General features: G+C 41.6%; 1 protein-coding gene and 1 non-coding gene across 3 annotated transcripts in view; both read right to left on the bottom strand.

The window, feature by feature from the left end:
* Positions 1 to 6,674: 6,674 nt before the first annotated feature.
* trnas-aga (transfer RNA serine (anticodon AGA)) lies at positions 6,675 to 6,756 on the bottom strand. The gene has a single exon. It is a non-coding gene; the product is annotated as a tRNA-Ser (tRNA).
* Positions 6,757 to 7,939: 1,183 nt separating this feature from the next.
* LOC138592893 (tomoregulin-2-like) overlaps positions 7,940 to 25,877 on the bottom strand; it is a 134,579-nt gene continuing 116,641 nt past the window's right edge. Inside the window, exons 6-10 of one of the 2 annotated variants that reach the window (XM_069663792.1) lie at positions 21,374 to 21,522; positions 17,670 to 17,720; positions 17,254 to 17,383; positions 10,090 to 10,248; positions 7,940 to 8,533 (exon numbers count right to left, since the gene is read on the bottom strand). In XM_069663792.1, the coding sequence (XP_069519893.1) occupies positions 8,437 to 8,533; positions 10,090 to 10,248; positions 17,254 to 17,383; positions 17,670 to 17,720; positions 21,374 to 21,522 (586 nt within the window). In that variant the 3' untranslated portion in view covers positions 7,940 to 8,436. The remainder of the gene's footprint in view (positions 8,534 to 10,089; positions 10,249 to 17,253; positions 17,384 to 17,669; positions 17,721 to 21,373; positions 21,523 to 25,877) is intronic. The other variant, XM_069663793.1, reaches the window with a different exon arrangement.

Genomic DNA, 25,877 nt, shown 5'->3' with positions numbered 1-25,877 from the left:
GCATGAAGATATTGCACAAAGATATTGCACATAGATTGCTTTTTTTTTTCTGATTGGAATCTAACATTAGTTTTTACCTGAAACACCAACCCACATTGCATTTTACATATAGAAAGGTAAAGACGATGGTTAACCTTCCAAGCCTTTGCAGAAACACTTCTTCACACCCTTTAAAAACACATTAAATTGCCTGTACGAAGCAGATTTTTCAATCTTATTTTCATCTATTTCATATTTAAAGTTTAAACAGCCGTGTCAGCTGCCTCCAATTGTGTAAAAATGGTGACATGGCCTGTATCGTGCTGTGTAGTTCCAGGCCACATGTTTGTCTAAGTGCCTGCTTGATGCGGATACAAGAATGCTACTGGAACACCTTGAGGCAGACTTCATGGGGACTTTAATGATGGTTTCTCACTCAGACGGAGACGTTGTGCTGTAACGTCCAGGAGGAAATACTCACATGGGTGTACTGTCTGCATTTTTTTACTGTATGTTAGTTGGCAGGTCGTTAAATGCACAGTGTATGTTTCTACATTGTAGGTGGGGTTACACACTAAAGAACAACACTAATAATGAACTTTATGTATAGAGCTTTTTTAATAAAACACATTTTTGATTAAAAAATAAATGAATACAAAAGACAGCAGGTTATTGCAGGTGGGAGAATGTAAACATGCAAACACTTCTGTAAAGTACCGTGTGAAGTCTGCATTTTATATCACACATCTTCTCTGTTATGTTCTATGTGGCGCTGCTATTTTGGCACAGACACTCCTTCATTCTCAGTGAGGCTTAATTAAAGTTAAATATAACTTGTAGGTCAACACGGAAGTAGCAAGGCAGTGCTTCTGTGCACAAGATAGGAAGTCTGAAAGGCGAGGCACTGTCACTTTAACTAAGCCTGCATATAGGCTCAGCAGCAAGATAGTTATTTTTCATTCACTGGGTTTCCTTGGTATGTAAACAAATTGCTTCGAATGGCATCGTTGAGGTAAAGGGTGCAAATGACAAGTGAATGTCTGCTGAAAATTGCTGCTGTTATTTTGGACCAGCCAAAAAACATAAAAGAGAAAGTGGAACTATAGTCCATCGACAGCATTGACAACCGTTCACAGGTATGCTCAGGAAATATGATATCATTACAAATATAGTTTCTAAAGTCTCACAGCATTCTTTTAAATAGTTACAAAATCCTGTAATATTTTATTTTCATGACGGTGAGTGCCAATTTCAACGTTTGGAAGTGCACGATGGCCTGCAACACCAAAGCATTTTTGTGTCAGTCAGCAAGATGGCATTATGTAGCACGAAATACGTGTCCGGAAGCCTTTAGAGCTCTCTGCCGGAATTCTCTCTCTTTTAAAGAGGAGAGTTGTTCATGTCCAGTGTGAGACCAAAGGTCAATGTTACATTTTCTGAATTGGGGAAACTGAAGTTTTTGCCCAGTCCATGATCTTTAAATAACCTAACCAGTCACAATTTGGTTTAGAAAATAAATACGGTATATCAATGAAACAATAAATAAATAACATAATAATATATAATAATAATAGAAAAACGGAGATTAAGTCACGTAACTTTTATCTGGTAAAATAAGCCCTGGTCTCCTCAGATGCAAGCCATGAGTTTGTTTGACCTCTCCATCAGTTATTACCATCACCTCAACCTACTTTTAGAACGACTATTTCACCGGAGTTTGTAAAGGCTTTCATGTTGCAGGCATAAAAGAGTCTCCCAGTTGAAATATATTTGGTTTAATTTCATATTGACTGGCACATAGAAAGGGAAAATTTGTGTCCTCATACACAATTTCACAATGTATTTTTTTGCCTTGAGACAAGGTTAGCTGCAACATGCAGCAAGAAATACTTTGGATACATACATGGAAAGATTGCAACTTGTCATTTTACAACAGTACATGTTATTCATGCTAGTTGTCGGTTGCTGTTATCCCTCCTCTTCTACATACTGAACATGTAGCCATACCTTCAGAGGTAAGTAGTTGCATTTAGGTTTGTATAGCTGTGAAACAAAACCAGCAAATAACCCTACTACTGACCACGAGAAGATACTCACTGAATCCTCAGGCTGCTGAGGCCTTACATCTGTTTTGGCTGAGTTTTCACAAAACTTTTTGCCCTTCTGTCTTTTTCTTTTGGCACTGAAGTTTTGGGGATCACTGTCATGTTTGGTGCATTAACAAAAAGGGAGAGGACGCAGATGCAGAGTATCGAAAATACATACAACAAACAAACAAAGAGAACAAACAAAAGGCTTACTGTAATCAAGGCAACAAAGTCCAACTTAAATCCAAAAGGCAGATGAAGATAGACGAAGGGGTTGACAAAAGACGAACTGGCCCAGAGACAGGGGAAGACAAACCCGAAATACACTGAGGGAGGTGAGACTAATCAAGCACAGGTGAGTCAATCAAGGAGCAGGTGAAAACAATAAGGGCAGGGCACATAATCAAACAAGCAGGAAAACACACAAAGGCAGGAAGTAGAACATCATGAGAGACAAAGTGACAAAGTAAAACAGAAAATTATCCCTGAACAACGACTCATGAATGACTCATGACAATCACAGCCAGAGGAGGAACTCAGCAGAAGAACAGATGCAAACACGGCCTTGCAGGAGTATTTTTTAAAGTTGATGACACATTAAAAACAGTGGTGATCTGTGCATGTGGTCATGACTTAGTTGTTAGATCCACAAAAGAGTGTAATTTTCTGTTTCTCTTGCAGTCAGTTCTGTTGACTCCTGGTTGTGTGATATCTAGAGACACAACAAACAGGCTCACTGATCAGTGTTTAAATGGGATCCCTAATGGTTGTGATTAACATCTACAGTCCCTCACAGGTGGTCATACCTATGATGATACGATGGATGCCCGGTAGTGCTTGATTTGTTTAACCAGCTCAGACTGGATGTCTGGTCTCACAGTGGGAAGGAAGGAAGCAATGGTACCCTTTTGTCGCTAAATCAAAGGCCCCTGCTGGGGGGAAAATGGCATGCTGGGACCAAAACAGATGGCGATGGATCTTTAAATGACCCTTTTTCACAGACCAGCGTGTGTTGGACACACGCTCACTTAAAGGTGGCCTTGTACATTACTATTGGTGTGTGTGTGTACTGTGATGTGTTATTGTTGTGATGCTATCAATTGTGGAGCTAATGGACCAATTTTTGAGGTGTTGAGCTTTACACACATAACCTCAGAATGTCAGGAAATGCCTTAAAAGTGTGTGTGCTTGTTTGTTCCTGTGTTGTTATGTGTCCAACACCATCAATTTTCAAACCAATGGGCCAATCCTTCCCTGCCAAAAGAATTGAGGTGCACTTTGCTGATTGTAAAATCAATGTGAGGGCTCTCCTGGGCAGTCATTCAGCCTGAAGGTTCCCAAAGCGTGGATTCCTCAGAGACAGCCCCGTGCCTTCCAGCCAAACGGTTTGATTTTGCTGTTGTTTCATTTTTCACCAGTATTTCTCTTCGCACTATTGGTGGAGAGTTTTATTATTCAGCGGTGTGTGCATGATTGACATGCAGATGTGCTGGAAAGCAAGCCAGCACGTTCAAACATGCCGTCCACAGTGGTAAGGAGCTAGATGAGGAGTTATGCATTTCTAAGATAAGTGTCAGATTCCAAAGCTCATCGTTATCTCGTAGGCTCAGGAGTTGTTGGGTTGGGAATGTGCATAAGGGGAATAATTATTTTTGGCTTAAAATCTTTGTTAGCCCAAAATAAACCCAGTCCATCTGAGATTGATCACACGGCTCATCAATGTATGGCCACACTTTAATTAGTATGTATTTCACTTGTACATTTAATCATTTCACAGGGTATCATTTCAGTCTTGTAAAAGGCAACTCTTGCACAAAGTATGGGGTTGGACAGCTGGAACCTCACCTGAATATGAAACAACAGAGGAGCAGACTTTACCATTAGACAAGGTGGTAAACTGCCATGCTCCACCAAACGATTACAGATTATAATGATATTTAGTTATAATAATAACTGTCGTGCTGCCACTGTGCAGCACACACACTTGTTGCAAAGGACTAAGAATGTACTGAATGCACTCTCAAACACTGGAACTGAGTTATAGGCATTGCTCAAGTAAGGAAAACGCAAATGAATGAATGAACAAATTGTAACTGAAGACCCTACAACTTGAGACAACAGTTCTTTTTGTAATGTGAACATAACTGGGTCTGTTAGCTGTCACCTTTATTTAACCAAAATTTAAAATCTTCAAAGTTGCCCTGCTCAGCGCTTTAAACCTGCAAGTACTATATTTTCGGAAATTTGGGGGCAATGGCAACAATAAGGTGATTCAACCCTCCTGCCCTGCTTTCTGTATGACTCACAGACCCGGGGTCGCCACATGTGATGTCTGCAGTTAAATGCTTGGACTAGTGGATGCAGGAAAGTGATACTGTACTGTTCACAACACATTCACGTCGAAATGTAATCCTACTTACATGAAATTTGAAGTTGTATCCAAGATTTTACACTGCTGCAGTATGTTCCTTCTCCAGCTACTACCTCTTGGAAGCTATAACTGGAACAAACTGTTTAATCATGCAAATCCAAGTAGTAGTGCAAATGGCACAGCCACAAATGGCAAAATCACATCACATGCTGTCAGCAGGGGCCTAAAGTCTTCCTTAATTTCTGGGAACAAGATGGCATTTTCTATTTTTGATGAGCTAGCTTACTAGCTAACATCCCCTGTTTACTTTTGAATTAGGTGAAAGGGAAATCCACGGTGGGATGATCTTGCTCTCCGTTAATGTTAGCATTCAGCACATTCCTCGACCTCAGATGAGGGCAGATACTCAGACACTCACAGAGGTTTCCTTCCTACACCACCTCCCTGGCCTCGGGCCCACTGGATTTGAGCTGAAACCAGCGGGAGAAGACAGGAAGCTGACAGGATTACACTGACTGGGTCTGCTGGGTGCTGTGCAGACACACAGATGTCTATACAAATAAAGGTGTTCCTAGAGCTCACCAGGCCTCATGGAGGATATACAGGAATTTAAGTTTCCTTATTAGATCATTTGATGTATGAAATAATGTGTATTTATCAAATCGAGAGCATGAATTTGTCTCTATTTCTCAATGAAAAATGAATGATTGTACGACTTCTTTTTGAATCGTGGGGGGAGATACTGGAGGAAGATTAAGGTGAAAGTATGGCCTGTTGAACAAGACATGCTCTATTTGGGATTTCCATTTAAACAGCCTAAAACATTTCTTTTTTTTTTTTTTTAAGATTATTTTTTTGGCTTTTTGCCTTTATTCATAGGACAGCTGAAGAGAGACAGGAAATGTGGGGAGCAGAGAGAGGGGGATGACATGCACCAAATGGATCGGCAGACCGGGAGTCGAACCTGCGATCAGTGCGACGAGGACTGTAGCCTCTATACATGGGGCGCCTGCTCTACCAACCGAGCCAAACCAGCGCCCCTAGCCTAAAACATTTCTAATATGATATTATAGTTGAGTGAAAGGCTGTTGCTGCAGGTGAGAATTGAAAGCAGAGGTGATCTCAGTGCTTTTGATTTCAGATTAAACACACAAAGGTTAAGGTTTGTATTGCTGTATAATCTAATACAGTTTGCATGCTTTATTGCCTTAATTTTCTTTGTTAAACTTGATAGTGATGCTGACATTATTAAATGTTTAAAGTTAATAAAAGATGGGTGGGATCTTCCCCTCAGACAAACACAATGTGTGCCTCAGGGTCCGTTAATTATTTAAGTCAGGCAGAATGACCCCTAGGTGACCCTGAGCACAGTTCCACATGAGAACTTCATATATGAACTCTGAGCTTTTCCCTTATTAGAATAGTCTTGTGGTGTTGCAATGAGACTTTGATGTTACCAAAACATGAAATCTTGAGGAATGTTACGCATGCTTTGTTCCTGCTCTGAGCTACAGATAATACATCAGCTCATTCTGTGACTAAAGGGCTCTAAGTGGATTTATTAATGTATAACCAGCAGGGTTTGAAAAATGTTACGTTATATCAAAATAAAGATAATAAAGATTAAAAAAACAGTATATTAACGTGTCGAATTTTTATAGTACATGCCAAAGGCTTGCATTCAAAATGCAAATGTTTAATGTAGAAATAAGGAGTGAAATAGGTTTATTGCTTTGTTTGATTTCAACGATATTTTTTACTTTCATAGTAAAAATACAGCAGTTTTCATCAACATTTTTTTTTTTTTAAGTAAATGAAAAAAACAAGTGTATGTTACTTGGTAAAAGTGCTTCCTTACCACCACTGTAATCCATGGCTGTTCTGTACATTGATATTTCATCCTAAATACTTCATCAGTAACAATTATTGGGTAATATTAGCATGTTTTTTGTCGTTACAAAACGGTTAATCCTCATGTTATAGAAGGGAAAAGTAAGGTAGCGTTTCCACTGTACATCAAAAATATTTACTAGAAGGCTCCTGTACTTCCAGCTGATCGAGGGTATTTAGTAAAGTACAAATAAATTGCACAAAAGACAAAGAATCAAGTCTCGGACTTGCAGGGGTGCTCTTTCAGTCTGTCTTAGTAATGCACGTGCTTGATAGTTCGCGTTACCTCGTGTGCGCTGACAAACATGTAAACCAACCCGAGATTCACCATCGTGAAAAGGAGTACACGTTGTCGGCAGGATTCGAACCTGCGCGGGGAGACCCCAATGGATTTCTAGTCCATCGCCTTAACCACTCGGCCACGACAACAACCTGCTAGAGTGATTCATTCAATTTCAATACAAAGGCACTGTTTAGCAATTGTTGCTGCATCACTATTTTCAAATTAGGCATACGTTTATTCCGCCCTAATGATTCCTCCCACGTTGATCTCTGAAGCCGGTAGTAGTTTGGTTTTGTAGAGAACGCAGCGCCATCTGGTGGCGGCGGACACCTGTAGCTGATACTCATTTGCCCTTGAGTGCATACACAACTCAAACTGTTGTCATAACTGCTTTTTAATGTCCCAGATTTTACACAGATGCTAAAAATAAATTATGATTATTTTACTTACCAGTTTTGTGGCTCCCCTTCACTTCTCATTGTTTTTGGTCCTGTATGTGTAGGAGCGTCGGCTACAGAGCTAACAGACCTTAAACAGTTGATGTGGAAACTGTACTGAACACACATTTTAGATGGATCCAAAGGCGCTGTGGAAGAGCAAATATTCAAACCATTTCATAAGTTAAAGTAGCAATGCTGAAAAATACAAAAAAAGATTAAATTTCAGCGGGTAAATGTTGAGGAAGTAAAGCAACCTCATTATTATTTGCTAAAATACAGCATAGTAGAACCAAATGATGCATACAAAGTATAATATCCCCCTAATTAAATGTGGAGTCAAGGAAATTACAGGCATGAAAATATGCTTCAAATTGTATACAATATTGAATGAATAAATGTACATTCTACCACTAAACAAAAACACAAAAAAAACAGTCTGCAGATCTTGAAACATAATGGGGGTATATAGCTCCATTATTTAGGTATCATGTACTGTGCATGACTGACACCACATGAATAAGAAGTAATAGGCTTTAGAACCTAGTGGACATGTCTCACTTTACTTAGAAATGTAGCATGTAGCATGATAGAGAAGAAAATAAGAATTAACAGCACAAACAAAGAGCGACGCAGCATGTTACATTTCGTGATATAAATTATTTATTTACATTTACAGAAAAATGACCCCATCAAGACAATGTAGTAATAACTATTGGAAATAGAACCCAAGATACAGAAGCTGACGTCATCGTCACAACCGAACAGAGAGCTCTATAGTAACATTGTGCCCTCTGGTCTGGTCCAAAGGTCTCCTATAACACAAGGTGCAAGGCATCACGTGTAGCCCCGAAACCCCCCCACCCAACCTACCCCCCTCCCCCCTCCCGAACCTGACAACACACACCTCATTTAAAGCCGTTACCCTGCTTTGCACTATCCCGATGTTTGCTTTAACCCCTTCATCTACAAACGACAGACACCGGCTAGCCCGCCTCTACCAAAGCTCACACATCTAATACACACTCACACACTCTCATACACACTCACATTCTGTATCCTCAGTGCCCCCCCTCCCCTAACACCTCATAGTTCAGTTTTTCAGGAAACTCCTGGGCGGAAGTGAAGCTAGGAGACACATCGGCATCAGGGGGGTTGGCGGCAGGGGCGACTGATGACGACATTTCCCCCCCTTATGTCACTGATGAGTACGCCAGCTCTGTCCTTGCTGTGCCAGCGTCCTCCCTGTGCATTGTAGTTCATACGGGGAGAGAGGGCGAGGAGTGAGGGGAAGCAGATCCTAATTTTCGGGGTTGGCCTACAGGGGGGAACATTTAACACCGCTGCGCTCCGTAACGTGGAGGGGGACTCTGTCCGGGGTGTCTGGGCTCAGATAAGTCGAGTGGAGGCGCGCATCGTGTTCTCTGAACTGAAGTGGACATTGTTCTGCTTCTGCCGGTTGATCCTGTTGGTCCGTGGGCACTTCCTGTACAGGGGAGATGTGAGGGATGGGTACAAGACAATACATGAAGGGTTAGTGAGGATTCTGTTTTTATCGAGCCCATAAAGCACCCATAAAAAGACCAAAACCATCAATGAACTGATCCTTCAAACAGATCTATATTTCTTGTAGATCTTCTATTAATTTACACTTTGGTTCTTTTAACAATACTGCTGGCCTGGCTGCAACCTCAAACAGACGTTCCTGCAGATTCTCAAATGTTGCATCTTGGTTTCACAGGGGTCACAGTGGGGGGAAAAAGAAACAGCTTTGTGCGACGCTCATGTAGTTTGCTAAAGTGTGCACTGCTTTGTCCTGCTAAACCACGGCTATCAAGGTGAAATACAATGCTTTTAGGGGGTCTCTTTATTCCATGCTGCTATTTATCCGAAATGTAAGGTTGTCCAAGCAACCGGGGGTCAAAATGAAAAAGGTTCTTCAACACACATACACAAATAGATCCTTGTACCAATGCTCTACAGCAAATAGTTTCTCTGATTGTGACTTTACATTTTATGGTGGTAAACGGAGTATTAAAGTAATTTTTCAGCTATGCGTAGTGCTTACAGATTTCCATTTAGCCTCAGCAATCTCCACTAATGTGAAAGGCCAACCTGTATGTAGCCTGAGAGACCAAACTCAGGGTAAAATTATCGTCCAGGCATAGCTGCATAACTATCCAGAAACATTCATAAAACATAATATGAAATGTAGCTCAGTCTGTCCCACAGAGATAGGACACTGAGGTGAGTGAGCCACTATAAGCACTGACGTGTACATTATGTATTGATTCATTCATTCATCTGCACATTGGTTTCTTCACTACTCGTAGCAATTGAGTCATGTGATATATTGTGGTCTTTCACTGTATTTTTTACAAGTTTTGCTTTAAATAAATATCGCTGAGCAGCAGGAAACTTTAATGCTCCTGTAGCTGTATCCAGTGTTGTAACTCTCTCATTCCTTCTTTATCTTCTCTCCTTAGCCTCGCGCCCTGTCCCTTTACAGCTGCTCCTGCTCTCATTTTGTCCCTCCTCCTCCTCCTCTCCTTTGCTCAGAGGAGCACTTTTGTCTCGGCCAAAACTCTTTTAAAATCTTTTATTAAATGTCATAAATTGCTTAGGTCAGCCGGAGGCAGACAAGCTGCAGGCTATATATGTGTGTGTGTGTGTGTGTGTGTGTGTGTGTGGGCTTCTACTGTGAATACAAAATGCCTGTTCAAACACAAGTGTGTCTGCTTGCCTACACAGATAACTGTGTATCTATGCTTGTAGGCACACGTTTTCAGATGTGTGTGTGTGTGTGTGTGTGTGTGTGTGTGTGTGTGTGTGTCCACAGGGGAAGTGACAGTACTTCTTCTCTGTGGTGCAAGCAAGGTGACCTTTCAGTTGTTTCCTGCGGGCTCCACAGCCCCTCTTGTGACTCCCAAACACACACACACACACACACACACAACATGGAAAATACTGCTCCCAGGCTCATTAAAAGCCGTGTTTGAATGTGTGCCTTTGTGTGTGTTTTTGTGTTGGGGCATGACTCACCTGGTAATGCAGAGCACCACCACACAGATGATGACCACCTGGAGGGCTCCGATGATGGAGGCGATGAGGACGTAGTGCAGTTTGCCAGATCCTGGCACCACATAGAGCACGTTGTACTCTTTGATGTCACACTGGGGGCCTCTGAATCCCGAGTGACAGCTGGGATCACACACACGCACACATACACACACAAAAGCACACAGGAGTGAGGAGAAAGAGAGGGAAAGAGAGCCATTTGTTAGACAGGTTAATTATTTTTCTGTTTCTAATTGAGACGTCAGCACCTGTTTGGTAAAGACATTGTGGTGGAACAATGCATCGTGTGACAGCGCAGAGGCTGAGCTTTTTCTGTGCCGTGACTGCTCAGATGGACATGCCCGATAACGCTGCAGAGGGTGAGGGAAGGGAGGGAGGGAGGGAGGGAGGGAGGGAGACTGAGTGTGTTCACACTAGGCGGCTACATTTTCATCATTTTCTCTTTGTTTTGCTTCTGTCCACACCAAGGCTGGAATTATAGCTGTGCGTTGGTGTGTGCAGCCTCAAAAATGTAACACAGAGGCTACAGGAGCTACAGAGATACCACGAGGAGGCAAAGTGTGATTGTTACAAAATATGTTTGTACAGATAAAAGAGTTTTCTGATTTTAGATCTTAGGATGGTACTTTTTTCTGTGCCTTCCAAAACTGATAGAAATCTAAGAATTTGACAACCCTGTGGTTATGGTTTTATTAGGTTTAGGTACAAAAACGACTTGGCTGACGGTCAGTAGAAATGACTGTTTTGTGGTCATGGCTTATGTTGATCATTTATGATTGGCGATCGTGGTCCTGGTTTTGGTGTCCCCCACTCTTGTGGCAGCAAAGTTAAGAAGTCTTCACAGTGCAGCATATGTATCTGGGCTATGTCAACCCCTTTAAAAATGCTGGCTATGACATTGTTGACTTACACCTTTACAAAAAGTACTTGAAAAAGCCAGTACTGTTATACGAGTCAGTTGTTATATTAGTATTTCCAGACTAGACTAACAAAATTAGTTTGATGAAATGTTTTCACATTAGTTGAGACCAGTCAGTGTAAAGATGCTAATGCTAATATTAGCAGCTGTTGCTCAGGTCATCTCTCAATGGGAAGGTTGGGGGTTCGATCCCTGACTGCTACAGTCACATGTTGAAGTGTCCTTGGGCAAGACACTGAACCCCATATTGCTCTTGGTGTAGCATAGCCATCAGGTATGAATGCATAGATCCTGTTTGGAAAGTGGCACTTAGGCCTCTGCCATCAGTGTGTGAATGTGACTGTGAAATGGTGAATGTGACATGTAGTGTAAAAGCAGCTTTGAGTGGTCTGAAGACTAGAAAAGCGCTATGTAAGTACAGTCCATTCCATTTAATATAATGCTAATATCTAGATGAAATTAAGAACAGTAACTACGGCTGTCATTTTTTGGTTCATATTTGAAACATGATGATTCATTCAAGTTTAAGTAGTTGTTGTAGTTTGCCTTGTGTCCAGCAGAGGGCACTCTACAAAAATTGCTATCAGTTGAGCCTCTTGCTTGTCAGCAAACTAATGTTATGTTGTTTTCCATGACAATACAACGCACAAGCAACCAAGCCATTCTGAGCGGGCAATAGCAACACCAAATCATCTGGCCACTGTGGCTCAATGGTAGAATCAGTTCGAAGGTTGGGGGTTCGATCCCTGACTGTTACAGTCACATGTCGAAGTGTCCTTGGGCAAGACACTGAACCCCAAATTGTTCCCCAAAGGCACAGCCATCGGGTATGTACGTGCATAGATAATGATTGGAGAATGGCACTTAGGTCTTTGCCATCAGTGTGTGCATGTGAGTGTGAAAGGGTGAATGTGACAGAAGTGTAGGGAGACGATAGGTACAGTCAGTTTTCCATCTGCAGTCTGGAAGTACTCTGGCTTCAACACCGTGGATTGCAACGCAACTAACAAATATAAGGCTATTTGTTTACTTTGTACAAAAAGCTGTATTTCTCTGACATACAAATTAAATCAATTCAAACGTATTGGGTGTTATTTCAAATGTGTTTGATTTTGGGATAAACTGAATGTGCCAACACCAACACATGAGATTTAAAGCTACAAAATTACATAAATAAGTTAATTTACCAATTTTATTATGAATTAAATAGTTAAACAATTAAAATGTCAGTAGTTCTGTCATTGTCTGTACATCCACAAGAGGTTTATTTAAAAGAAATACATTTTGACATAAGACAGAACATCATAATCTAACATATAATGTTACAGTGCCATGTCATGCAGGTAACCCTGTAGAAGATACCAATTTCTGCACCACCTGAGCGTGAGCACTGGTCTCAGCCCAACCACCCTTAAAAACTGTCTGGCTCCGCCTCTCCCATTTAATCTCTCTCTCTCTTTCTCTCTCCATCTCTTCTTCTGTACCTGCTGTCCTCTCTCTGGGGAGGTTGTTACCCACCAGCACCTGCGTATCCTTGTTTGGTACCGTAACACACACTCTACTTCCCTTCGACCTGACAGTGTGTAAGATAAACACTGCAACCTTGTTCAGTTATGGGTTTATGCTCTGATTCCACACACTTACACACACACGCACACGCACACACACACACACACACACACACACACATACACACACACACACACACACACAGAAATGCACCTCTCCCACAGAGACCACTGTGCTTCCCCTCTCATTAAGATTAAACCTCAAGTTCTACCAACCACTAGGGGGCAGCAGAGACCTTTCACACTCTCTCTCTGCTCATCACTGCTCTGTATGCAAAAAGATTGTGTGGCTGGGCGAGCTGGGACGAGCGAGGTTAGAGAGAAAGGAGAGAGTTAGAGGGAGAGCGAGAGATACCGAGACCCCCTGGCTGCTACACTATCAGGCTGTAAAAGATGGCAGACCTGAGCGGCACACATGTACATTTACTGTGTGTGTGTGTGTGTGTGTGTGTGTGTGTGTGTGTGTGTGTGTGTGTGTGTGTGTGTGGGCGGTGGGTTTTAATATCATTCGTCATTGTGCCTCTGGGTAAATGCAAGTCTCTGCTGCCTGTGTTTAAGTGGATTTTGTGTGCTTACGTGAACATGTACATGCACTTTATGTGTACTGTAATATGCAGCTGTGTGATTGCTCTCCTTTACGTGTGTTCGCGTGTGTGTGAAAGTGTTTTTGCCGGTGTACATTTGTTGCATTTTCTTGCATTTCGATGCTTATGAGGCTCAATATTTATGACCAAATCATCCCAAGCAAGGACATCTGGCTGCTCTTTGCTCCTTTATAGGATATATCCCTTTTATGGGACCTATTCTTATTTTTTATTGTTGGTATTGGTCAGATTGTTTTAATGAAAGTCATAGATAACATCTGCGAATCACACAAAAATATATAAAATAAAGTCTGACAGGGCCAAGATAATAAAGACCAGGTTAGCTTAACTTAGAGGAGAAAAGCTAGGTGAACATGCATCACAGTTCATAGTTGACTTCACGGCTAAAATGTGAACACAGATGCATGAAGTCATCTCAACCCATATTTTTGAAACCACTTGGGTACAACGTAATTCTGTAACCGAAACACTGACTTATTATTGCCATATAAAGTTGCAATTCTGATGGATCAGCTAAGCATTAAACCGTGTTCAGGATAAAAGCAGCTACGGCTACGTCTTTTCAATGTGCCACAGAGCTTTATGTCTTATTGTTTGAATAGATTTATGTCTAAAAACATTTTCAGTTGACCGCTTTTCTTGCGAGGAGAAATGGAACAGAAGATGGCTGCAGTTTATACGGAAGTTACAATTCTTAAACAAATTAAAAGGAGGTTTCTAGGAAGTGCACTGAAGTAAGCATTAAAGGGTAACTTCGGGATTTTTCAACCTAGACCCTATTTTCCCATGTGTTTGTGTGTAAGTGACTAGTGGAGACAACAATTATTGATCTTCAGCCATGACAATCTTTTAGATAGCACTGAGCCACGCTTTCTGTACTCCAACACAACAAACAGCACTTCTCCCTCTTCGTCTTCGTTATCCCTCTTCGAAGTTATCCTTTAAGCTAGCGTGGCGGTATTAGGCGGCACAGTTACAGATTATGGGCCGTCAACTAGTTTATGCAATGACCATTGAGTCAATACATTCAAAGGTAGACGTACAGTAGGCTACACGCCATCCTGTCAATATAGCCTACATGCATAAAGAGTCACACAGGGGTTTCTCAGTAGGTAACGCAGTAACGTAACAAGTTACTTTTAAAAGTAATGTTACCCAACACTGGTTACCGTCACAGGATATTTTTTAGACCTTTGAAGCATAGGTTAGAATGTTATCAAGCCTTAAGTATGCCACGAGTGAGAACAACTACACTCATTGATCTGTTAATATAGAAAGAAATGGCTAAGTCACACAGATTTAACAAGCATATTGCTAATACTTTAGCTAACAGTTGCCTGTAACATCCAACAGACAGAGAAAAACAAGCATTCTTTCAAAGTCATGTTTATGGACACTGGAAAATTTAATCAAATATTTTTAATTTATACAAAGCTCTGTTTTGGTCTTGAACCAACTCCGGCAGGACATATCTGACTCTAAAGCTGCTAAATGCTCCAATATGTTCGCAAGCTAGTCGCTAACATTCTCTGTCTGCTGTTTAATGTCCAACAGGTACTGTGCAGGAGGTTTTAATGAGCCTTCAACTGATAATAAGCTTTAATGTTCATGTTCAGGGTTTGGTCCTCAAACGGGATGAATGCTGATAAATGTACAACTAAAACATTGTCAGCACTACTGATGTCAATCACTTGCATGTGATACTGCTTTTAAAAGCTACAGTTTTCATGCTGCTGTAAACAATACTGAAATATTTCATAGCTTCTGGGGTGGCTGATGACACATTCGAGGTGTCAGTTATAAATGATGGTGACAGCAGCATGGTGGTGTGTTCACAGCCAAGTATCATCCCTGGCAGACAGATGATTATGCAATTAAGTGTGGGTTCTCAAAATCTAAAATCACCACCGAATCAAAATTAGACTGGAGAAGCAGGATCATAATGCGTGGGGAAGGACACACAAACATCTTCAGCAGTGAGAAATCCAGCATGAGACTAATATGAAGCTGTGCAGCACAGTTAAATGGTCAACAGCGGGATCTCACACACTTCCTTCTCTCAGTGAGCTCACTTTTACTCAGACAAGATGAACAAGCCTGATTAAAAACTAAACAGGCTACAGCACTTTCCAAGCGATAGCTCAATAAAGGAGTGAGAGGGTAGGGGAGCCGGCCTGAGTCATCTATTGTTTATAGCCAGACTACAGCCAGACACTGTAAAAACATTGTAGTCAATAATAGTTAAGATAAATATAGCTTAACTGATTGCTACGTAAAACTCTATGCAGTGAAGCTCATAATTAGCTACTACAAGTATAGCCTCATTGATTGCTAGCTATTAAATATTCATTCAACTCATTACGAACAGACGATCAATAGTCCTAACGAAGAGTATTACACTAAATTACACCATTTAGTTTACTTTTTTGCAGGAATATTATAAACTTTTAGTCTGGTTTTAACTTTTGTAGTGGCAGTAAGCAACATGAACATTCCTTCTGCCTCTCTGTATCACTCCGCTACACGAAACATGCACGCGCATTTTGCAACTGGTGTGTGCCGTGCACCCCTTGTGTGCCGTGCACCCGTTGTGCGGTGCATCTCTCTGCAGCACCAAGGCAAGGAGAGAGAGAGAGGAGAGATGCTGTTGATTCCAAAAAGTACACTTAATTGCTAGCAAAATGTTCAAATACTACTAAAGTTATCATTATAGTTATAATTCTTGGTGTGGACCACCTTTTTACCACTAGTTGTTGGAGCTTAGTGCTACCGTTGCCTGTCAAGAAGGAACAGTGTAACCTCTGCATCGCTTCGCTCTTCAGCCCCTTACACTCCCACTCGTCTGATCCCTCTTTTCATTTAGCGCTCTCGTTAGCCGCTTTCCCACTGGTCAAAAAACCTGCTAACACCCGGCTTTTTTGCTTAATGGGAATGGTTATAATTAGCATTCAGACCCTGGTCAAATGACTCTGCAGTAGACCCGGGTAATTACCGCCTCGGCTCCGATCGGCAACGATGGGAACACAAAGCCCGAGTTGACATGCTAATCTCCGCCCCCTTTCCGGCTCGACGCTATGCACCGTCAGTAACTTCTGCGACTCCTTGTCATCTCAGCTACAAATTTGGCCCATCTCCGTCCAGGCACCGCTTGAACATTGTTCCAAATTTGTCGCCGCCAAGTTTGATAAACAGACCGAAAGAATAATAGATACAATAAAGACCTAACCACCGTAACATCTTCCCCGTTTACTAACCCTGATTCCAGTGCGTTTGTGACGTCAGACGGTGACGCAGCAGAAAAGAGACCGACGGGCATATACTCCACTGGAAATGGGAAAAGAGACAAACGGCATCTATAAGCGGGTCTTCCCAGGTTTGAAAAACCTGGCTCAGCGTGCTAATTTCGGTGGGAAAGGGGTATTTTGCTCCTTCCTTCTTTTTGCTTCTTTAGCAGAATATGCCATTGCCGGCAAAGTAGGTACAGGAAATTTACCACAAGTTACCATAGCTCCTGACTGACACATCCTCTGCGTGCGTGCTGCTGACACAAGTCACGTAGAAGCCCCAGTTTGTTTGAGTCGCTGTGTTTGGCTAGTTACGTGGAAAGCTTACCCTGATTGGTTGTTTGATTCAGACCGGACACATTTTAAAACAAACTAAATACAAAGGGACGGGCGCTCACAGTCGCAAATCAGCAATCAACATAATTTCAATTTAATGTTGTTAGGGAAATGCAGTGATCAAAATTTGTTATTTTAACCACATTCCTATAAAATAATGTTGCCTACTGTAGCTTTAAATAGTGTCAAAAATAGGCGGCCTAGTGGTCAAGATGAAACACATACCATGATTGCAATTTCCTGGTTGATTGGGTACCTTTGTTGCATGTTATTCCCCCTCTCTCACCCCTAATTCTTTATCTCCAAAATACTCTAAAACTGATATGATAGACAGTGTTAGCATCACTGTCTGCCCTGAGCCAACACGCCTCTTAGCCTCACAATGTGTGTGTGTGTGTGTGTGTGTGTTTGTTTACCTGCAGGAGGGCTGGGCCAGGACACTGGGGAACTGACAGTCTCCGTGGACGCAGTAGTTTTTAAAGTGATCTGGACAGGGGATGTACAGGCCGCGTGCCAGCCCGTTCCTCGGATCCTCCTTGTCCTCTACTATGTAAACACACGCACGCACACGAACACAAGGACAGTCCATAAATACTGAATGCACAAATGCTTGTAGCTAAATGTACACATACATTAATGTACTGTAGAAGAAAGACACAGATTAGAGTAAGAGAGGAAGCAACAAATAAAAGGGGGAAAAAATACAGAAATGGATAAAATAAGAGAATAAATCAGGGAGAATGACAGATGAAAGTAATTAAAGAGAACTGAAACAGAGCTGAGAGGCAGCACTTGTTATTTGTCACCCTGCCGTTGATACACATGCACTCACCTGTGAGGTCAGTCCGTGCGAAGTGTCCGTCCTCACCTTTGTTCCCGGTTCCTGAAAAGGCCAAAACACACATTAAATCTGATCTCAGGTCACTACTACCTCCAACCTCTTCCATTATGGGTTACACGTTCAAACTGATGCCAGTGCAAGAGGCGCATGTTGAATGAAAATTACCATCTCAACAGAGGGTTCATTCGGCGTGTGCACCTGTCTAGTTAATGCGGATAAATGTGCACTATTCTCTTCAAAAGTCAGAAGCCATCTCCTCTAATGTATGACACTGAACAAAGGGTAGAATGCAGCAGAGCCTGGGAGAAAAGATCAGAGGGAATAATGCATTTCGGCTCACCTTATTGACGCTGCATTGACTTCCTCATTTCACTGGACAAAAAAAAATTCCCTCCAATCATTATCATTTTATTGCAATTGATTGTTTTGTTCCCCGTGGTCACTGAAATGATTCCCTGAAACTGAGCGTGGGAAAAGTATTTTCCAGGTTTATGATGTAAAGAAAATGGCACAGAATTGATCTTGGACTTTTAATGTCTTATTTTTCTCATTCATTTGCTCATAGAACACCAGAGAGAGAATAACAGAAGAGGTAAAAGGAGCGTAACGCTGAGATCAACAGCTCGAGTCTAAGTGGATGTCATACATGTATATATACACTGAAGAAGAATGCGAGACTAAATGATTTTAAGGACTGCTCGCTTGAGTTTGTTCTGATAAGAAAACAAGAATTGGAAATGCCGAACTCGCCCCCAAGTAGTGAGTCGTTTCTTCTTCTCAAATTCATTTGCAAACACAACCGTAAAATATATTTCTGCTGCTACGAATAAATAAAGTTTTAAAGTGGCAAAGAAGAAACACTTTCAGGTAAATTACCATTTGATAGCAGCAAACAACAACGATTTGCTGGTGAAGAATGTAACTTCAGTCAAAGCTCGCAAAATGTCAGCAATCTGTTTTCCATTTAGAGTTAAAATAATTAAAACTAATTAAAACACATAAAAAAGTGATTAATTCATCTGTGAAAGGGGCATTGAATGGGTGAACAAATGAACACAATGAAAACGTGTAAAATGCAATTGCCCTTCAGAAAACAATCCAAGGCGCTCTGGAGGATTAATGTAGAATTAAAAAGCTTTATTTTAAATATAAAATACCAAATATAGCTGACTTTTAAAATAGCCAACACGTTGCGACCAACTTCGGTCTTTACCAGGGCCATTTTCAGCAGTGGTTTGCACACCTTTGTTGAGTTACCCTAATCAGTCGAGTGGGAGTGGGAGGACCATTCACATAGCAAAACATAGGCCAAATCCCGATCTCCACACTCACAGACTTTGAGGCGCGTTCCCGGTAAGTGTGTGAGTGCTTAGTGCTGTCCCACTGTCCAATCACCGGGTGTGTGAGGGCTCTGATGTGGACTTGTCAACGCCAAATTGCGGACTTTTTGTGAGTCCGCATATCTGCAGACTTTCCTTTGGGAGTTACACAAAGTCATAGCGAACTTTGTGAGGTATACAAACATGACTGCCCACCCCCTCCAAATGTTCGTACATTGAAGTAGTATTCAATAAAGTATGAACCCCAAAAACTAAATGTAAACAAAGCGAGCATGGACGGTGACGGGAACCGCAAATAGGTTTATCTGTAAGTGACAACATTTAGTAATTCATTTTTAGAGATGTTTGTTTTTCTGTTAAATATTTGCAAAAGGATTAACAGAAATGCCCGACACACATACATGCTGGAGGTCGGCTTTTTTTCTTATTATTTAATGCTGCATCTTGTTTCCAGGCAACATGTGATGCCATGATAATGTGTCCCAATCCTCATTTTCATGCAGTTCTCAAACCCTCACGGACTCACGCACTGCACGCCTGACGTCATTAAAGTCCCTGAGGGTTCAGTGCTCAGGCTTTGGGGTGGAGATTGGGATTGGGTCATAGTCAAGGTGGAACCACAAAGGCCGCACCTAATAAATTTCTCATCACGACCAGTTCATGACCGCAAACAGGGTCATGAACGGGACAATTGCATTTTACACTTTTTGATTGAGTTCATTTTTTCCCCCATGCAATAACCCCTTCACAAGATGAATTATCCGCAGCAAACCCAAAGTATCTTTAAGAGCACCTGAATGTGATTACTACAAAGACCCAGCAGCACATCTACTCCTTTGTCTTCACTCAAAATAAAGTAGTTTCATGTCAAGATGTCACAACATGTCAGGAGGGGCTGTGCGCCAATGGCGTTGCTAACGTTAGCTTAGCTTGTTTGTAGGTGCACAGCTTGTTTTAGGTTCCTTCAGTGTACTGAGTCAAACCATACAGAAAACCCTATCATATCCACACAGGGTAAGTAGTATAGAGCTTTAAATATATATATACATATATATTCTAGACTAGCATAGGAGGGGTGTCAGATTCGGCGTCGGAAGGTTAAAATGGTGTCTGATCTTTACTACTCGGAGCGTGGCACTTTAAATGAAAAAGTTCAGTTAAAAAAACTTGTTTTTCTTCCTCATTTTCCCTGCTCCACATATCCACGACAACTTGAGGTCTTAATAATTTAACACCTGATTTTTTTAAGCATCCAGTGACGCAATGAACATCTCAAATAAAAAAGAGCTCCAGTATAAAAGCCAGACTATTTCCACAGATTTAAAGAAATGCTAAACAGTTTCCCAACAATATGACAGATGACACAAGGGGACATGTTAAAAACCAGCAATCTAAATATCAAACTGCCACTGTGACTCCAGAATAATACGAGCTTTACTTTTTTCTTAGGTCTTAAGTGTTTCATGACAATTGTTTCTCTCTCCACTTTCCCTGATTGAACCAGAATGTGTGGAACACAATCGATCACGTTGGTCTGACCCAAAGGGTGTAACGTGGGGGAATACAGATTTCTATTTGTGTTCCAGGGGCTGGTTAGCCCTGATTGCTTTACTCCCCATTACTTCTCTAAGCCTCCATCTTGGCCTTCACATCTTGATCAATCGCCCTGTTTGTCCCGTGTGGGTGCAGAGCCAATCAAATGCTTGCATGTACTCGTCTACAAGAAAAGAGCCTAACAATTGAGATTTGTACACTCCCCTGGATTGTGTCCTCCCACCTGATGACAGTATCAGATCTTGCAGTTGCATGAAGCTAAACGAGTCAATAAAAAGGAGAAATTAAGATGTTGGTGCATAAAAAGGGAATAATTCTTGTGTCCCTTTGTCTTCTCCTACATGGATTAGCAATATGACTCAGTTTAGGGATTTAAGCACACAGATTAATAAAATAACTTTATCCCTGGAACCACTGCAAACAAATACTGCACCCAAATTAAAGATACTGCACTAAAAAGGGGGGATTACCATTCTCTAAAATTATCAATATACATAGCAGCGACGGCTATGCGGTGGTTTGGAGGATTATCTCTGCACAGCATTCCAAAAAACGATGAGTGAAAATATGTGTAATTATGAAATGTGGTTGGAGCTGCAGCTGGAGGGGATCCTGCTGTCTGCATTTAGCTCTGCGGGCGGCCTCATCTGCCTCCGTGGCCTCGCTTCAACCTGTTGTCAACACCTGCCAGACAGATTGACAGCTTCCTGGTTGTGAGTGTTAGGGTGTTGTTGTATCTTTTAAAGTGACTGCATGCGTGTGTGTGTGTGTGTTTGCGGGTGTTTTTTTTCTGGCTCTGACCTTGGCAGTGGCCCAGGTACTTGACCTCGATGCGTTCCTGCTTCTGACAGGACTCCTCCTTCACCTGGCAGGGGTTGTCATAGGAGCGACCGTCTGAGGCACACACCGGGTTGAAGCTGATGTGGGAACAGTCGATGTTGCAAACACACCTGCGGACAAGTAAATCATATTAGAGTTATAAACTTACAAGAATTTTATGTATTATCTATATCAAAATGCAAAATAAATTAGAGCTTAAATCTGAATGAAATGAGAGCATCTTTGTTCCGGAGAGGCTTATTGGTGTGTCCGACTGCGTGGGACACAGACCGAAATTCATTCAGGGATTAAAATGAGACAGAAAATAACAGTACAGCTTGCACTCAGTCAGGATGTTGGGCCATGCATAGTAATCCTGTTCTGACTGAGTTTGGCACATTCAATCTGACACAATGGCAAATGGATTGAACTTTGCAGAGAGACACAGGCTGCACAGAGGGCGGATTGACAATTGATGTACCCTCACAATGGCAGGAAGCTATTAATAATGAAAGAACTGCGGATAAAAAGGACAAATGATAAAAAATATATGACAATAAATTGAACATTAAGCGTTGCAGAGGAGACCGTAGCGTGAAAAATGGCCACCATTCGGATGCATTCAGATTTGTAATTTATTTTAGATAACATAGAATAAAGCTTAAATGGAAAAAAACTAAGTTTTAAAATACTCACACTAAAACAGCTTGTTGAAAAAAAGCCACTGAAGACTGCAGAACAGCTTGTTTCTGGTTTAACAACAACTCAGCTGAGAACATTGGCTTCAGGGCCACGGGCATGTCACATGTTGTCACAGCTGAGCATGAAAGTGTGGCCTGCATCGCCTTCAAATGGGAATTGTCTCTTATTTTGAAAAGTAAGGAATCCCTTATAGTCTGATTATCTGAAAATTAATTAAATTGCTGCTTACAACGGATGATTAATTAAAGTACAAGTTGTTCATGTTTGGAAAAGCTTTGTTACATAACTTTGTGAGGTAAATTAAAATTCTGTTCTTTTTTGTCTTTGGCAAATTACTGTAAATTTATGACGGATTTAAAACGGTATCTTAGAGTTTTTCATAATAATTGTAAAATACTGTTAAATATTCATCCCTCGCATGTGTATTAACAGGTAATGGTGCCGGTTTACAAATAACAGGAAATACAAGTTATTATCAGCATAAAACAGTATTTTCTGTCACGCGCTTGAGGAACTTGTTGTCGAAGCAGCGTGGATGTAGAGCAGTCCACAGGGAGTTCAACTAAGGAGGTAAGGTAACGTTATGCTTATCTCCCGAAATTGGCATTTCGTGTTGTTTTGTGTGCATGAATATCGAACTGTTGACATTTCGGAAAATGTTTTATGAGGTCAGGATGCTAAAATTGGTGAAGCAAGCTCTGTTGCTCAAGCAAAGTTAGGTTTCCCAGCCTTTTTATTATACAGTTCTGTAAGACCTACGGTATCCTTGGACTCAATTGAAGCCAGCGGAAAAATAGCCAGTAAAGTTAGCCTCATTAAAGTTACTTGCCAATTACAGTGTGAAGATGAAGCTAACTTGTGTTTACTTGTGCTATAATAGAGTGGACTGTAGCCACAGAAGGGAAGAGTTTCTAAACGGAGTGGGGACCTTTAATCCCCCCCCGAGTGTTTCAGAGCGAGAGCAGGGCAAGGAGGAGCTGAGCGAACTTGCTATTTTAAATAGTACAATAAAATGTAAAATCAATATGTTGATATTGTGTTTAATAAATCAATGTATGGGAAACACTGCTTTGTAAATAAACAGTAACGTGCTGGCATACGCTGTAAAATTAGCGTAAAACCTGGTAATCCTACTGTCATGTACTGTAAAATAAAATATGCTTATGCTGTTAAAATAAAATACAGTAGATGCATTGTAAAATAACAGTAAAATGCTGGCGTCAATTTGTTCATGTGTTTGAAAGCCCACTGAGGAGTTCTTATCAGGTTATGAAACAGACTGAAATTAATTCTGATGACTTTATTTGACCTACAAAAGCAAACCAGACCATCAGCAACAAGATTGATTATTTCTATATTCTACTTTGTCCACAGGGGGCGCCAAAATCTACATAAACCGAAAGCTGCTCACAGGAGCTTTAATTTGTCATTTTTTTCCCTCCTGTGTTTATTAAATCACTTATTTCCTTCCTGTAAGCTGATATTTTTCTGCTGTGTTTCTGTGACACAACACTCATTTCTCAGTGAATCAGGCTCTGACTTGATGCTTTCAGCTCTTGCAAATTAACCGGCCAATTTGCTGTCGCACCACAATTTCTGATGAAAATTTAAGTGCGAGTGTTTGTGTGTCTGAGTGTGGGCTCTTCTGCGTGTGCGACAACTGACGGAGAGAGAGACAGACTATACGCACATACACCTGCGTGCATGTGCGTATACTTCTGTGTGCGTTTGGTGTGTATTTTGTTATAAGTGCGGTGTGACCCTTGAGTGTGTGGCAGGCCTGATCAGCAGAAATTACACCCAGATTGCCTTCCCCAGACAGTTGCTGCTGAGTAGCGCTGAACGCTAGATTCTGTAATTATAAATCTGTCATTATTCTCCTGGTCTTTTCATTTTCCCCTGGTGCCAGGCGCTCAGTAAAGCACAGGCATTCAGCTGTCTAACAGATGCATTTGCATACGGCCCACGTGGGCGCCCGCCAACACATTAACTTGTTCCCACACACACGCGCGCAGGCAGGCAGACACCTTCCCAATCAGCCGTGATGATTCCTACTGCTGACATTGATGTTGATTGAAACGCTGTGCAACAAAGCGTGGCAGGCCTCAGCTACTGTTGTGGTGACGGATCAGCAAAGTAAGAGTGATGTGAAGAGAGGCTTTGTTATGCATCAGAGAAGACACAGCTGTGTAAAGGCGCGAATACATCCAAAATCCAACCTGACACTGAAGGTGAGCTGACGCACCTTTGAATGACCTGAAGCTGCAGAGGGTTACACAACAAGAGTGTAACACCACGACTCAAAGGGTCAGTTCACCCAAATTCAAAAATAAACAAATCTTCCATCCTACCCCAGGACAGGTTCTAGACATGCAAAGTTTTATTTAGTGAGTTCTGAAATAGTTTGTGTCTTTTCTAGAGTAGTAAGGACACACTCTGTGGAAAGATAATGTGCTGTTGAATTATTTAAACATCGTTTTTCACAACAATGAATTGTGTGTTTGTGTCCGTGTGCACAGCCAACTTTTCTTGCTAGCTATCTCAGTTTTCACTCCCCGGTATGCTGAGCTTTTCCTCAGCTAAATGAAATGTCAGACTCTGCTGTTAGAAATCTGCCTGAGATCTTTTCAGTGCATTTCTCGTTTGAAAAATACTCAGTGCCTTTAAAAAAAACGTACTGATGAATATACACCTTTTTGCTGCTTTTGTAAGATGCAATGTGCTCGCTGGCAGCAGCTAATGCTACTTGAAAAGCACCAGAGCTGTTACCAATATTATACTTTGAAAGTATCTGCAAGCCAACAATTACTAGAGAAATCCCTTTTTGTTAAAGCTGCAGTGGGTAACATTATTAAAACTAACTTTTTGTCATATTTGCTCTCACTCATTTGCTGTCACTTTAAACATGCAGTAGCACATGAGAGAGATAATCATGTTCTTCTGGCTCCTCCTACTTCTCCTAATGGCATTTGTAAGAATCCAACGCTCCCGAAACACAACAACCAATCAGAGCTGAGCAGTCTCTCAGGCTGCTGTCAATCACACGCAGCGCAGCATCACTCCTCCACGCAAGCACATGCGGTCAAGCTCAATTTTTTTAGTGTGGGCAGCATCAGCAGGTTTGTGTCCACAAAGGCTTAAAAACAACCACCAGGAATGAAAAAACTATCCATCCCTCCATCGCCAACTAGGCTTACACTACAGAGAGATAAACCGAAGAGTTGTATGAAGACAGAAATGAAACAAGAGTAAACATTGGAGCGGCATCTCCGAGGTGGAGAGAGCTACGGGAGCTGAAAGGATTAACAAGAAAAAACGTAACCACATTGCTAAAATGTCTGCAGTTACTGTGACGCTGTCTTACGTTGGTGTTGCAGTTGGGCTCAGGTTAGCTTGTTCCCCCTGCTGCTGCTGTTCAGTAGTCTAGTGCCCAGGCTATGTTACCGTTTCAGACTTTCTCCTGATAGTTCTGTGTGTCTGTGCTCTCACAGCTAAATGTTCACAACAGTGTGTTAATGCTTAATTGGCTCTGTTTTTTCCACAGTCTCTGTTAGCGTGGTTAGTGGTTGGTGGTTTGATGTGTATCTGCTTCGATACTGTTGGTGGTGTATACAACGGCTGCGGTTGTTGTCATTTCATGTTTTTACTGGCGTGTCCGCCATATTGTATATCTGTCTCCTTCAGTTGCTGTGGTTACTAGCCTTTGCGTGCACGACAGCCTCCTCTGCGGGGAGGGCTTTGGAGGCAGGACTGAGCGCCGCGGAGAGAGAGGGGGAGGGAGCTG

Source organism: Semicossyphus pulcher, unplaced genomic scaffold (assembly GCF_022749685.1).
Source record: "Semicossyphus pulcher isolate SPU_LCO1_2020_fin unplaced genomic scaffold, fSemPul1.0.p SCAF_15, whole genome shotgun sequence".
Lineage (NCBI taxonomy): Eukaryota > Metazoa > Chordata > Actinopteri > Labriformes > Labridae > Semicossyphus > Semicossyphus pulcher.
The sequence above is the reverse complement of the archived record's forward strand: the minus strand, read 5'-3'. Positions and strand labels throughout refer to the sequence as shown.